This window comes from Pseudophryne corroboree, chromosome 4, assembly GCF_028390025.1.
Source record: "Pseudophryne corroboree isolate aPseCor3 chromosome 4, aPseCor3.hap2, whole genome shotgun sequence".
NCBI lineage: Eukaryota > Metazoa > Chordata > Amphibia > Anura > Myobatrachidae > Pseudophryne > Pseudophryne corroboree.
Genome location: NC_086447.1, coordinates 86,598,592 through 86,613,311, shown reverse-complemented (window position 1 = coordinate 86,613,311; position 14,720 = coordinate 86,598,592). Strand labels below are relative to the sequence as shown.

At 48.8% G+C, this 14,720-nt stretch overlaps 1 protein-coding gene across 7 annotated transcripts in view; it reads right to left on the bottom strand.

Moving 5' to 3' along the window:
• The window catches only part of TDRD6 (tudor domain containing 6), a 602,384-nt gene that overhangs the window by 149,502 nt on the left and 438,162 nt on the right, over positions 1-14,720 (bottom strand). For all 7 annotated transcript variants that reach the window (XM_063915227.1, XM_063915230.1, XM_063915225.1 and 4 more), the window contains one exon: positions 9,252-9,335. In XM_063915227.1, coding sequence (XP_063771297.1) covers positions 9,252-9,335 — 84 coding nt within the window. The remainder of the gene's footprint in view (positions 1-9,251; positions 9,336-14,720) is intronic.

Genomic DNA, 14,720 nt, shown 5'->3' with positions numbered 1-14,720 from the left:
CCTAAGGTGTGTTTCCCAACTCGCCCTTACTTCTGGCGGGAAAGGGTATACCGCCCATAACTTTCTATCGGAGGAACCCCACGTATCATCACACACTTCATTTAATTTATCTGATTCAGGCAAAACTACAAGTAGTTTATTCACACCCTACAAAATACCCTTTGTCACAACTGAGGGCCTGAGCTGACGGGAGGCAGCCTCAGTTGTAGGGGCTGAGATGTACCGGAACCTGGGAGGTTGTATCAGACCCCTGGACATGTAAGTAACATGAATAATAACTGCCCGAAGGCGTGACCACGACAACTTAGATAAAAGTCAATGATGTTTATTATGACAACTCCGCATCACAGCAGCAATAAAAGAAAACGTAAAAGTCAGCAAAGAATAAATACAGTTCCTGAGTACTACAGCATGGCAGGAGCCACAGGGCACTGGTAGTGTGAGATAGTTCTTATGATCTTCTAGATGGAAAGTCCTTACCAGGCCCGGCTGTAGCAATGGAGATAACCCAGGATTATACCAGCTGGTGTTCCAGGAAGAGCTGGGTTGCTGAAGGTCAAACAGCTGCTGTGGATACTGGCTGGAACCAGACTGTTGTTAGCACGGAGTGGATACTGGCTGGAACCAGTTAAATAATAAATGAACTTTGGGAGCGATGAAATGTGAACTGAAATGTAGAACTTGAGAGCGGAGAAATAATAATTCCGGTGGAGAGTGGTAAAGTGTAGAAAGGACACCGGCCCTTTAAGGGAAGCTGTACTCTGCTGGAAGCTGAGGCTGGAAGCAGGTAGTGTTGTAGCTGGAAACAGATGAATCCACAATGGATTGGAGAGTCAGGCTACACCGCAGGTGGAATGCTGGTGCGGGTCTCTATGGTGGAAGTCTTGAGACAGGAGCTGGAACCTGGAAGACAATCATAGAAGAGAGACAAACAGGAACTAGGTTTGACAACCAAAGCACTGACGTCTTCCTTGCTCAGGTACAGCTTACTTATACCTGCAGCAAGGAAGGGGTTGGCTAGGCAATTATGCAAATCAACAACACAGACAGCAGATTGGTGGAAATGATCAGATGACAGAATCCAAGATGGCTGCGCCCATGCAGACACTTGGAGGGAAGTTTGGTTTGTAATCCATGTGGTCTGGGAAACAGTAATGGCGGCGCCGGCCACCGGAGACAGGAGACGCCAGGCTGATAGATGCACATTTAACCACGCGGGCACAGCGGAGGCCGCGGCTGATGAAAAGACCACTCTGTATGTGGAAACTCAGGAACAGCGGAATCCGGTCCTGGAACGCTGAGCCCGCCTTAGGAGGCATCTGAAGGGTAAGTAATGGCGTCCAGATACCCGGATCGTGACAGCACCCCCCCCTTTAGGAGTGGCCCCAGGACACTTCTTAGGCTTTAAAGGAAACTTTGCGTGGAAATTTCGGACCAAGGCAGGAGCATGGACGTCAGAGGCATTGGTCCAAGAGCGTTCTTCAGGACCATAGCCCTTCCAGTCAATGAGATACTGAAGTTGACCGTAACGGTGACGTGAGTCCAGGATCTTGGCCACTTCATACTCAACGCCTCGTTGAGTTTGGACTTTCGGAGTTGGTGGAAGTGAGGAATGAAACCGATTCAAGATTAGCGGTTTCAACAGGGAAACATGGAATGTCCTGGGTATTTTTAAGAAGGGAGGTAACTGGAGTCTGTAAGCAACAGGATTGATGACTTGATCAATTTTGAAAGGACCGATGTAGCGAGGTGCAAACTTCATACTGGGAACTCTTAACCTCAAATTCTTCGTGGATAACCATACCCGATCACCCACCTTGAGAGCAGGAACTGCTCGACGCTTCTTATCCGCAAACTTCTTGTACCTGAACGATGCCTTGAGCAGAGCTGATCGTACGCTCTTCCAGATATTGGCAAACTGATGCAAGGTGATATCCACTGCGGGAACAGAAGTTGCTGGAAGCGGTTGGAACTCAGGGACTTTAGGGTGGAATCCAAAGTTGGTGAAGAATGGTGTTGAAGAAGATGAAGAATGATACTGGTTGTTATGACAGAACTCGGCCCAGGGAAGTAATTGAACCCAGTCATCTTGAGAGGAGGACACATAGATGCGGAGGAAGGCCTCCAAGTCCTGATTCACCCTCTCAGTTTGACCATTGGTCTGAGGATGGTAAGCCGTGGAAAACTTTAACTTGACTTGGAGGACTTGACATAAACTTCGCCAGAATTTGGCTGTGAATTGAACTCCTCGATCTGAGATAATTTCTTCTGGAAGACCGTGGAGTCGGAAGATCTCTTGTATGAATACTTGAGCCAACTTGGAAGCTGACGGAAGACCGGTGAGAGGAATGAAGTGTGCCATCTTGGTGAACCGGTCAACTACCACCCAGATGGTATTGAACTTGTTGCACATGGGCAAATCTGTAATAAAATCCATCGACAAATGGGTCCATGGTCGACGGGGAACAGATAGTGGAACCAGTTGCCCCGCAGGCGACTGGCGGGATACTTTATGTTGAGCACACTTTGGGCAAGATGCAATAAACTCCAAAACGTCCTTTTTCAGAGTTGGCCACCAATAGGACCTAGAGATAAACTCCAGGGTTTTTTGGATACCTGTATGTCCGGCAAAACGGGAAGCATGGGCCCAATGCATGAGCTTCTTCCTTAGTGTCGGCTTCACAAAACTTTTCCCTGATGGGGGCGTAGAGTCCATCCCTACCGTGGAGAATGCCAACGGATTTATAATAGGATGCTTGTCTGAAGACTCTGACTCATTTTCTTGCTCCCATGAGCGGGAAAGGGCATCGGCCTTGCGATTCTGAGAGCCCGGACAGAACTGGAGTTTAAAGTCGAACCTGGAAAAGAAAAGTGCCCATCTGGCCTGACGAGGGTTGAGACATTGTGCGCCTTTTAGATATAGAAGGTTCTTGTGGTCTGTAAGGATGGTGATTGAATGAGAAGCTCCCTCCAACAGATATCTCCACTCCTCTAGAGCGAGCTTGATGGCTAGCAACTCCTGGTCGCCAATGGCATAGTTGCGCTCCGCTGGGGAGAACTTCCGTGAGAAGAAACTGCAAGGATGTAAATGACCATCTTTAGCCCTCTGAGATAACACCGCTCCTACTCCAACGGAGGAGGCATCCACCTCTAAGATGAAAGGAGAGTCGATGTCAGGCTGTTTCAGGACAGGTGCAGAGATGAACCTCTGTTTTAAAAGATGAAAAGCTTGCATGGCTTCTTCAGACCACTTGGACGGGTTAGCACCCTTCTTGGTGAAAGCAGTAATAGGCGCCACAATGGTGGAAAAGTCTCGTATAAACTTTCGGTAATAATTGGCGAACCCTAAGAACCTCTGGACCCCTTTGAGGGTTAAGGGTACCGGCCAATTCTGGATTGCTTGTAGTTTCTCAGGATCCATCTCTAGTCCGGAACCGGACACAATGTACCCTAGAAACGGAATGGACTTGACTTCAAAGACGCATTTCTCTAATTTGCAGTAGAGATGATTGACACGGAGACGGGACAGAACCTCCTTTACCCAGAAACGATGTTCCTCTAAATCGTTGGCAAAAATGAGGATATCATCTAGATAGACCACGACATGACGGTATAGAATGTCTCTGAAGATCTCATTGACGAAATGCTGGAAGACAGCTGGAGCATTGCTCAATCCGAAGGGCATGACGAGGTACTCATAATGTCCGTCACGGGTGTTAAATGCGGTCTTCCACTCGTCACCCTCACGGATCCGGATGAGATTGTATGCACCTCTCAGGTCCAGCTTTGTAAAGATGGTAGCTCCGCTAACTCTGTCAAAGAGCTCAGTAATCAGGGGTAAAGGATAGCGGTTCTTGATGGTAATGTCGTTCAAACCTCTGTAGTCGATGCACGGCCGCAGACCACCATCTTTCTTCTTTACAAAAAAGAAGCCTGCGCCGGCTGGAGAAGAAGAAGGTCGAATGAACCCCTTTGCTAGGTTCTCTTTAATGTATTCCTCCATAGAATGTGTCTCGGGGAGAGACAACGGATAAGTTCGGCCTCGAGGTGGAACCTTCCCTGGAACGAGATCAATCGGGCAGTCCCATTCTCTATGAGGAGGAAGGATATCAGCAGAAGCTTTACTGAACACATCCGTGAAATCTTGATATGGAGGAGGTGGAACATCAGACGACCTGGGGGAGGAAGAACAGACAGGCAACACTTTAAACAAACATGTCTTAGTACAGGAGGAACCCCATGCCAGGATTTGCGTAGTCGTCCAATCAATTGTAGGATTGTGAAGACGGAGCCATGGAAGGCCCAGGACCACAGGATGTGTGGCTCTTGGAATCACTAAAAATGAAATAAGTTCGGAATGAAGAACTCCCACTCTCAGACGAACTGGTAGAGTCCTTAGAGAAATAACTGTATCAAAAATTTTACTGCCATCCACAGCAGTTAAGGAAAAGGACGAAGGAAGTCTCTCGGTGGGTAGGGACCACCGTTTAACATAGGCTTCAGTAATAAAGTTCCCAGCTGCTCCGGAATCCAGGAGGGCAATGACGTTCTGATAACGTTGAGCAACTTGAAGCGAGACTGGGAGGTTACAATCTTGAGGAGATGGAGAGATCATCATTACTCCTAGCCGGCCCTCTCCTTGGCGAGCTAGGATTTGGAGTTTCCCGGACGTTTGGGACAGGCATTAATGGTGTGAGACGGAGCTGCACAATACAGACAGAGAAACTCGGAGAGACGTCTTCGGCGCTCAGCAGGAGTTAAACGGGAACGGCCAATTTGCATGGGTTCATCTGTAGTTGGTGACAGTTGGCGAGGAGGAGGAGTAGAAGATTTTGGAGCAGATGATCTTCCACGCTCAGTTGCTCTCTCTCTGAAACGCAAGTCAACTTTCGTACAAAGTGAGATTAGCTCATCTAACTTGGAGGGTAAGTCTCTGGTAGCTAACTCATCTTTAATACGCTCGGATAAACCATGCCAGAATGCAGCATACAGGGCCTCGTCGTTCCATGCCAGTTCGGATGCCAGGATCTGGAACTGTATAAGATATTGTCCTACAGTACGTGATTCCTGGCGTAAACGGAGAATCTCAGACGAAGCTGAAGTTACCCGGCCTGGCTCGTCGAAGATGCGCCTGAATGTTGACACAAATGCAGTGTAAGAAGATAGCAGGGTGTCGGACCTCTCCCATAACGGTGATGCCCAATCAAGGGCTGAGCCACTGAGAAGAGAAATAATGTAGGCAATTTTTGTACGGTCACTGGGAAAATTGCCAGTTTGTAGCTCAAACTGAATCTCACACTGGTTGAGAAATCCCCTGCAGAATCTTGGAGATCCGTCAAATTTTGCTGGCGTTGGAAGATGAAGACGTGGAGCAGAAATGGGTAAGGTGGGTGGGGTTATAGCTGGAGTCACTGTGGTTGACGCACCAGACACGCCTGATCCACGGAGAGTTGTCTGAATCCCATCCAGCCGAGTAGAGAGATCCTGGAGACAGCGGATGATGTGGCCCTGTGCAGCCTCCTGATGTTCTAGTCGGGCTGCCAGTTCTTGCATCGGCCTGGCCGCTTGATCCTGGTCTCCGGCTGGATTCATTAGGTCAGTGCTTACTGTCACAACTGAGGGCCTGAGCTGACGGGAGGCAGCCTCAGTTGTAGGGGCTGAGATGTACCGGAACCTGGGAGGTTGTATCAGACCCCTGGACATGTAAGTAACATGAATAATAACTGCCCGAAGGCGTGACCACGACAACTTAGATAAAAGTCAATGATGTTTATTATGACAACTCCGCATCACAGCAGCAATAAAAGAAAACGTAAAAGTCAGCAAAGAATAAATACAGTTCCTGAGTACTACAGCATGGCAGGAGCCACAGGGCACTGGTAGTGTGAGATAGTTCTTATGATCTTCTAGATGGAAAGTCCTTACCAGGCCCGGCTGTAGCAATGGAGATAACCCAGGATTATACCAGCTGGTGTTCCAGGAAGAGCTGGGTTGCTGAAGGTCAAACAGCTGCTGTGGATACTGGCTGGAACCAGACTGTTGTTAGCACGGAGTGGATACTGGCTGGAACCAGTTAAATAATAAATGAACTTTGGGAGCGATGAAATGTGAACTGAAATGTAGAACTTGAGAGCGGAGAAATAATAATTCCGGTGGAGAGTGGTAAAGTGTAGAAAGGACACCGGCCCTTTAAGGGAAGCTGTACTCTGCTGGAAGCTGAGGCTGGAAGCAGGTAGTGTTGTAGCTGGAAACAGATGAATCCACAATGGATTGGAGAGTCAGGCTACACCGCAGGTGGAATGCTGGTGCGGGTCTCTATGGTGGAAGTCTTGAGACAGGAGCTGGAACCTGGAAGACAATCATAGAAGAGAGACAAACAGGAACTAGGTTTGACAACCAAAGCACTGACGTCTTCCTTGCTCAGGTACAGCTTACTTATACCTGCAGCAAGGAAGGGGTTGGCTAGGCAATTATGCAAATCAACAACACAGACAGCAGATTGGTGGAAATGATCAGATGACAGAATCCAAGATGGCTGCGCCCATGCAGACACTTGGAGGGAAGTTTGGTTTGTAATCCATGTGGTCTGGGAAACAGTAATGGCGGCGCCGGCCACCGGAGACAGGAGACGCCAGGCTGATAGATGCACATTTAACCACGCGGGCACAGCGGAGGCCGCGGCTGATGAAAAGACCACTCTGTATGTGGAAACTCAGGAACAGCGGAATCCGGTCCTGGAACGCTGAGCCCGCCTTAGGAGGCATCTGAAGGGTAAGTAATGGCGTCCAGATACCCGGATCGTGACACCCTTATTTGTGGTACTTGTAGTATCAGAAATATGTAACACCTCCTTCATGCCCTTAACATGTAACGTGTGGCCCTAAAGGAAAATACGTTTGTTTCTTCACCGTCGACACTGGAGTCAGTGTCCGTGAGGTAAATGGGCGTTTTTACAAGCCCCTGACGGTGTCTGAGACGCCTGGACAGGTACTAATTTGTTTGCCGGTCGTCTCATGTCGTCAACCGGCTCGCAGCGTGTTGACATGATCACGTACTTCCACAAGTAAGCCATCCATTCCGGTGTCGACTCCCTAGAGAGTGACATCACCATTACAGGCAATTTGCTCCGCCTCCTCACCAACATTTTCCTCATACATGTCGACACACACGTACCGACATACAGCACCCACACAGGGAATGCTCTGATAGAGGACAGGACCCACTAGCCCTTTGGGGAGACAGAGGGAGAGTTTGCCAGCACACACCAAAATGCTATAATTATACAGGGACAACCTTTATAAAAGTGTTCCTCCCTTATAGCATTTAATATATATTTATATCGCCAAATCAGTGCCCCCCCCTCTCTGTTTTAACCCTGTTTCTGTAGTGCAGTGCAGGGGAGAGCATGGGAGCCTTCCCCTCAGCCTTTCTGTGAGGGAAAATGGCGCTGTGTGCTGAGGAGAATAAGCTCCGCCCCCTTTTCGGCGGGCTTTTTCTCCCGGTTTTTAAGAACTGGCCTGGGTTAAAATACATACATATAGCCTTAATGGCTATATGTGATGTATTTATTTTGCCAATAAGGTACTTATATTGCTGCCCAGGGCGCCCCCAGCAGCGCCCTGCACCCTCCGTGACTAGGTCAGTGAGCCGTGTGACAACAATGGCGCACAGCTGCAGTGCTGTGCGCTACCTTCATGAAGACTGTGAAGTCTTCTGCCGCCTGTTTCCGGACCTCCGTTCTGCCGTCTTCTTCAGCGTCTGTAAGGGGGATCGGCGGCGCGGCTCCGGGACGAACCCCAGGCTGACCTGTGTTCCGACTCCCTCTGGAGCTCAGTGTCCAGTAGCCTAAGATCCCAATCCATCCTGCACGCAGGTGAGTTGGAGATCTCTCCCCTAAGTCCCTCGTTGCAGTGATCCTGTTGCCAGCAGGAATCACTGAATGAAACCTAAAAAAAAACTTTTCTAAACAGCTCTTTAAGAGAGCCACCTAGATTGCACCCTTCTCGGACGGGCACAAAAACCTAACTGAGGCTTGGAGGAGGGTCATAGGGGGAGGAGCCAGTACACACCATGTGACCTAAAAGCTTTTTTTAGATGTGCCCTGTCTCCTGCGGAGCCCGCTATTCCCCATGGTCCTGACGGAGTCCCCAGCATCCACTAGGACGTTAGAGAAACCACAGTAAATGTACACAGACTCATATGCAATAGGCACTTAACTATTCATACTGAACAAAGTAGATAGAAATTTAGTGCTGTATAGCCCGTACTCCGTAGAGTGGGATACAGGGAGACTCGCCTCGCTACCAGGATCGATCAATACGTTAGCGAACGCTGAGTGGATCCAGACGCTACTAGTGTACACTGTTGCTCCGGGAACCTATGGTGAACACAGACGCACCGGTCCCACAGCCCAATGCTGCGACCAGGTCTCCTCGCAGTAGCACTTAGTGAACACAGACGCAGCGGCCTATGCTGCGACCGGGTCCACTAGTGGTAGCGTCTGGGATGGAAGCGAGGAAACAGTTCATGGCGGGAGACTCGGCGGAAACTGGTCAGGAACCGGGGAAGGAGGGGCGACCAGTAGAGCGTCCAACTCCCCCTGCTGACCTCAACCCTAGGGATCTCGGCCTCATACTATTCCTGGTGCCTAATATCCCTAAAGCCTAGCGCTGGTACACCCGCGGTAGCAGCCGCGTCAGCTACTGTTTGGTAGTCTCCTCCCAATACAGTGCGGCTGTGTCCGTATTCCATCTACTAAGCCGAATCGATGCCTTACCTTCTCTCCGTGCTCTGGCCACAGCCTGGTAACGTCTGCTGGACCTGCTAGTATATCCGACACAGACGCCCGCCGAAACAGCACTGTACTCGTGGGTAAGCGTTGTCGCGGCCCGGCAGAGTTGTTGGAGCGACTCTTTCTAAGCGTATAAGACGCTGTTTAGAAAAGATCACTCAGAGAATTAGTAAGACTAAAAAACAACATAAGAAAGCTTAGGGCTGCTAAAAGGAACAGCAGCCCTCTGACCATGGTCCGGCTCCTGCCGCACCAAACAAAAAACTGATTTGCCTGAGCCAGTGGGCGGGGATATATGGACGGTCCCATTGCATCCTGGGAGGCCTGAAAGCTTTTGATCGTTTGGTGCCAATCCGCTGTCGCTCCATAATATCCCGTTGTTATACTGTGGATAACCTGTGGACCCTGCCGGAAAAATACGGGTTATGTGGCTGTAACAGCTGCCTGGTGTTACGCTCACCTTGTATAGTGACATCTCCCCGGTCCATAGTGCTTGCCGCAAAGCACTCACTCCCGAATCGCTCTTCAAAGATGTCCAATGGAACTACACAACAGTAAGCAAGATTACAATGCAGTGTGCACATGGGGAGGAACAGAAAAGAGGATTTTGGTACTTACCGATAAATCCATTTCTCTGAATCCTCTAGGGGACACTGGAGTCCTATACAGTAGGGGTGTGAAGCTTGCAACCGGAGGTGTGGCACAATCTAAAAATTAGCATTGTCTGCACAGCCGGCTCCTCCCCCTTCACATCCCTTATCCCTCAGTTTGGAAAATTTGACTGAGAGAATAGGACATGATACTATAGCACATGGCGAGGAATCGAACCGTACAACATATCAAACATCCAAGAAACTCTTAACAGAAAAACTAACGCTGTTTGCACGAACTGTTTGAACAAGAACCTTGAACACAGCAGGTTGACAGCACCGAGGCGGGCGTCCAGTGTCCCCTAGAGGATTCAGAGAAATGGATTTATCGGTAAGTACCAAAATCCTCTTTTCTCTTTCATCCACTAGGGGACACTGGAGTGCTATACAGTAGGGGACGTCCCAAAGTTATCCGCCAGGGCGGGAGTGCTGTCGGTGGCCTGCAAAACTAAACGTCCGAACTTAGAGTCTTCGGACGCAAAGGTATTAAACTTGTAAAATTTCACGAACGTGTAGGCTGAGGACCACGTTGCCGCTCTGCAAAGTTGAGTAGTGGAAGCACCTCTGGCAGCCGCCCATGAGGCACCCACTGAACGGAAATATAAGCTTGCCGAATGGCAAGTCTAATCCATCTAGACAAAGACTGCTTAGATGCTGGCCAACCCTTCTTTGGCCCATCATAAAGAACAAACAAATGGTCCGACTTTGTGAAGGACGACGTAACTTGTACGTATACCCGTAACGCTCGGACAACATCCAAGGACACGTCCCCATCTGCGAGACCCTGGAAAGATGGGACCACAATTGGCTGGTTTACGTGAAACCCCGAAACAACCTTAGGAAGGAAATCTGCTCTCGTGCGGAGTTCTGCCCTATCCTCATGAAAAATTAAAAAGGAACTCTTACACGATAAGGCTCCCAACTCAGAAACCCGCATGGCCGAAGCCAAGGCAAGCAATAATGTGACCTTCCAAGAGAGATATTTCAGGTCTGCTCTTGCTAACGGCTCAAAAGTTGGTGATCTCAAAAATTCCAACAGCAAATTTAAGTCCCATGGTGCAGTGGGAGGACGAAAAGGGGGTTGTATCCTCAGAACCCCCTGTAAAAAAGTTTGAACCTCTGGTAAGGATGCTAACCGCTGTTGAAATAGGATGGAGAGAGTCAAAATTTGAACCTTCAGAGAGCCCAGCCTCAGTCCTACATCTAGACCGGCCTGAAGGAAAACGAAAAGTCTGAATAAGTGGAAGTTCGTCGAATTCCACCCACGTTCTTGACACCAGGCCATGTACCTCTTCCAAATCCTGTAGTAGTGCATGGCTGTGACCGGCTTCCTAGCGGCAATCATCGTAGGAATGGCCGTTCTTGGTATCCCTCTGTTTCTTAAGATCCGGGTTTCAATAGCCACGCCGTTAAACGCAGCCTGTTCAGGTCTGGGCGGTGGAATGGTCCCTGAGACAGCAGGTCCTCTCTCTGAGGTAACAGCCAAGGATCTTCCGCTAGTAACCCTTGCAGGTCTCAGTACCAACTCCTGCGGGGGCCAATCTGGCGCGATTAGAATCGCCCACACTCGTTCCCGTTTCAACCTTTTCAGAACCCTGGGTATGAGTGGGAAAGGTGGAAAAATTTAAACCCTCCTGTAACACCAAGGAAGTGTTCATGCGTCCACTCCTTCTGCTGCTGGATCTCTTGTCCTGGACACCTATCTGGGCAGCTGATGGTTTTGGCGAGACGCCATTAGGTCGACTTGCTGTAGATCCCATCTCCTCACCACCATATCGAAAATCCACGGATGTAGGCACCACTCTCCCGGATGCATGTACTGGCGACTGAGATAATCTGCTTCCCAGTTCTCCACACCTGGAATGAACACTGCCGAGAGGATGATGTTTCGCCTTTCTGCCCACAACAAGATATTTGTGACTTCCTTTAACGCCAGCCTGCTCTTTGTTCCTCCTTGACGGTTTATGTAAGCCGTCGTCGTGACATTGTCCGACTGTATCTTTATGTGTTGACCCATGACTAGGTCTTCGGCTAAGAGAAGCGCACTGTAAACTGCTCTTAGTTCGAGAATGTTTATTCGTAGGCTGCTCTCCAGTAACGTCCATCTGCCTTGAAACTGATGTTCTTCTAAGACGGCACCCCAACCTCTGAGACTGGCGTCCGTTGTCAGGATCCTCCAATCCCAAACGCTGAATCTCTTGCCTGCTGCGAGATTCTTGTGCAACGACCACCAAATTAAGGAGGTTTGTATGCACGGTGTAAGTCGGATTCTCCGATGCAGCAGCCAGTGTGAACCTGCTCCCTGAGCAATGAGGTTCATCTGGAATGGTCGGGAATGAAGTCTGCCGTATTGGAGAGCTTCGACGACCGCAACAACTTCCCGAGAAGTTGCACACAGAGGTGTAGAGAGACCGTTTGTGTCCTCAGTACCTGAGCCACTAATCTTTGTAGGTCCTGGACCTTGTTCTCTGGTAGGAATACTCTCAATTGTATCGTCCAAGATGAGACCGAGGAATTGAATCCACTGAGTTGGCATGAGGTTGGATGTCTGGAAATTCACAATCCACCCATGTTGAATGAGAAATTGATGAGATGTCTGAACATCCTTGATCAGCTGTTCCTGAGAGGATGCCTTAATCAGTAGATCGTCTAGATAAGGTAAAATCGTGACCCTCAACAGTCTCAATTCTGCAACCATAATTGCCATGATCTTCATAAAGATTCCTGGGGCTGATGATAGACCGAACGGCAAGGCCCTGAATTGGTAGTGATCTGTCACCAGTGCGAACCTTAAGTAAGCCTGGTGAGGAGTCCAGATTGGGATATGCATCCTTTATGTCCATGGATTCCATGAACTCGCCTTGTTCTAAGCCTGCAATGACCGACTGGATTGATTCCATCTTGAATTTGTAGACCCTTAGAAACTGGTTTAAAACTTTTAAATTGAGTATCGGTCTGACCGTCCCGTCCGGCTTTGGCACGACAAAAAGATTGGAATAGAAACCCGTTCCTCTCTGAGAGGCGGGAACTGGAATAATGACCTCTGGCCGTAACAATTTTTGAATCGCTGTCAGTAGTGCTTTTGCTTTCTAAGGACACCGAGGAAATCCCGTTGTAAAAAAACTGACTGTGAGGCCTCTGTTGAAAATCCAGTTTGTACCCCTGGGAGATTATGTTGTTTATCCAAAGTTCAGGTGAGGTTTTGGCCCAGATGTCCCGAAAACCTTCCAGACGTGTGCTTACCAAGGGGGACCCCAGGTGATCTGGTAGGCCGTCATGCCACGGTCTTGTCAGCAGGTTTATCCTGCTTTCTGGTTGCTGCCTGTGAGCGGCCTCTACCTCTGCCTCCACGTGCTTGTGTACCGAAACCTCTTCCTCGGGCTCGAAAGGACTGAGATCTAAATGAATTAAACACTGGTCCCGAATAACCCCTCCTAACCTGTGGAGTGGCTCTCGTATAAGGAGTAGGCAGAAAGGTGGACATCCCTGTTGTAGCTTGCGAAATCTACTTGTCCAACTCTGGACCGAAAAGCATCTCACCCCCAAAGGGGATGGATTCTACTGCCTCTTGGTGTCAGAGTCCTTGCCATTCTCTGAGCCATAAAATCCGTCTAGACGATATGGCTGATGCGGATATGCGTGATGCTATCCTGCTAATATCCTTTGAGGCTTGACACAAGTATGAAGCAGAATCTTGAATGTGTTCCGCCAGTTGGGTAATCTCTTCTAAGCTATTTTCCTCCTCAATAGCCTGTACAATACGTCCAGACCATGCTCCCATGGCCTTGCTGACCCAAGCGCAGACGATCGTAGGTCTCTGTGCAGCACCTGCTGCTACAAAAATTGTCTTCTTCGACAACCTTCCTAGGGAAGCATCTACTACTGGTGGAGTCTCCCACTTATCCATTACACCCTTAGGTAGGGGATAAATTACTTGAAACCTCTTCGGAAATTGAAAGCGTTTGTCAGGTTGTTTCCAAGCCTCCTCCATTTGAGATTGGAGAGATTTAGGAATGGGAAACACTGCTGAACGTGGTTTTTGGGATTCAAAATCTTCTGGCTCCTTTACCACTTCTACCTTAAAGTTTATGATCTCCTTTACCGTGTCAATTAAAGAATCAAGACCCGAGATTGCCGTGTCCTCTTCCGGAAAATCGGCGTCTAGGTTAGATTCAATTAACTCAAATTCCTCTGTATCAATGAGAAGGCCCTCTTCCTCCTCTGATTCCGGTATAATAGGAAGAGGTCTTTTAACTGCCTTGCGCACATTCGTTTCTGCTTGTGCGGGCGATGTTAACCTGTTGAGAAATTCCTCCATCGTCTGAGAATCCCGCAGCCCATTCCGATTGCTGCTTGCGTGATTCTGCCATCTCCTTGGAGATTCTATTTGCCAGGTTGTCCTCCCATGACCTAGCCAGAGCACTGCTCCCAGGTGGAGCGTCCTTGTCTAAGCAGGAGTCGCACACCCCGGAGCTGCCAACCCGCGTGCTCTTCTTGTTACATTTCATACAAACATAACAGGTCTTAGAGGTCTTGGTTGCTTTAGACATGTTGTTTAAACCCCCTACCAGGGTACTATGCGGCGCTTTCACCCTTTAAACTAGGAAGAGAAAGGCTGTGAGAGATGACGGAAGCTAAGGTATCGGATCCGGCTGGAATAACTGTTCCCTTCCTTACATAGAAAAAGGAACAGGACACAATAGATAATTAAATTTAAAAATAAATAAATTATAATTTAAAACACCAGCCGACATGCAACCCTCACATCTCAACTGTAACACAGCTACGATGGTAGAGTTGGCTTCACTTGCTTACTCGTATTTTCAGTAGGATCTTTGTAATGGAATTCCTTTGAAAATAAATCATATTCATATTATATTACAGGAGATCCTCATAGTATTCTATACATATATAACATTTCACCAGCAGAGGGCGCTGTTAGTACAAGTAGAATTTCCTGACCTACTATAATTCTACAATAGGGTTCACTCCGTGTGATTTGGCGCCTGCATGAATTTTAATATGGCCGCCACTGTAAAATTCTGGACACATCATTTAAGAGGGGGATATTCCACCGGTGAGCCCCACTGCCTACACTATTGTATTGCTTGTTTTATCAGGCTGCTTCCTGAAGGGAGCCTCTCCTGTAGTGGCCGCCACTGTATGCGTCCCGCGGCTGAGGAAATCTCCTCAGCCGCATCTCCCGCTCCCCGCCTCCGGCGGCTGAGGGTATTTGCTCAGCTGCGCGGTATTGTGATCTCCCGCTGGCCGGCGCGCAC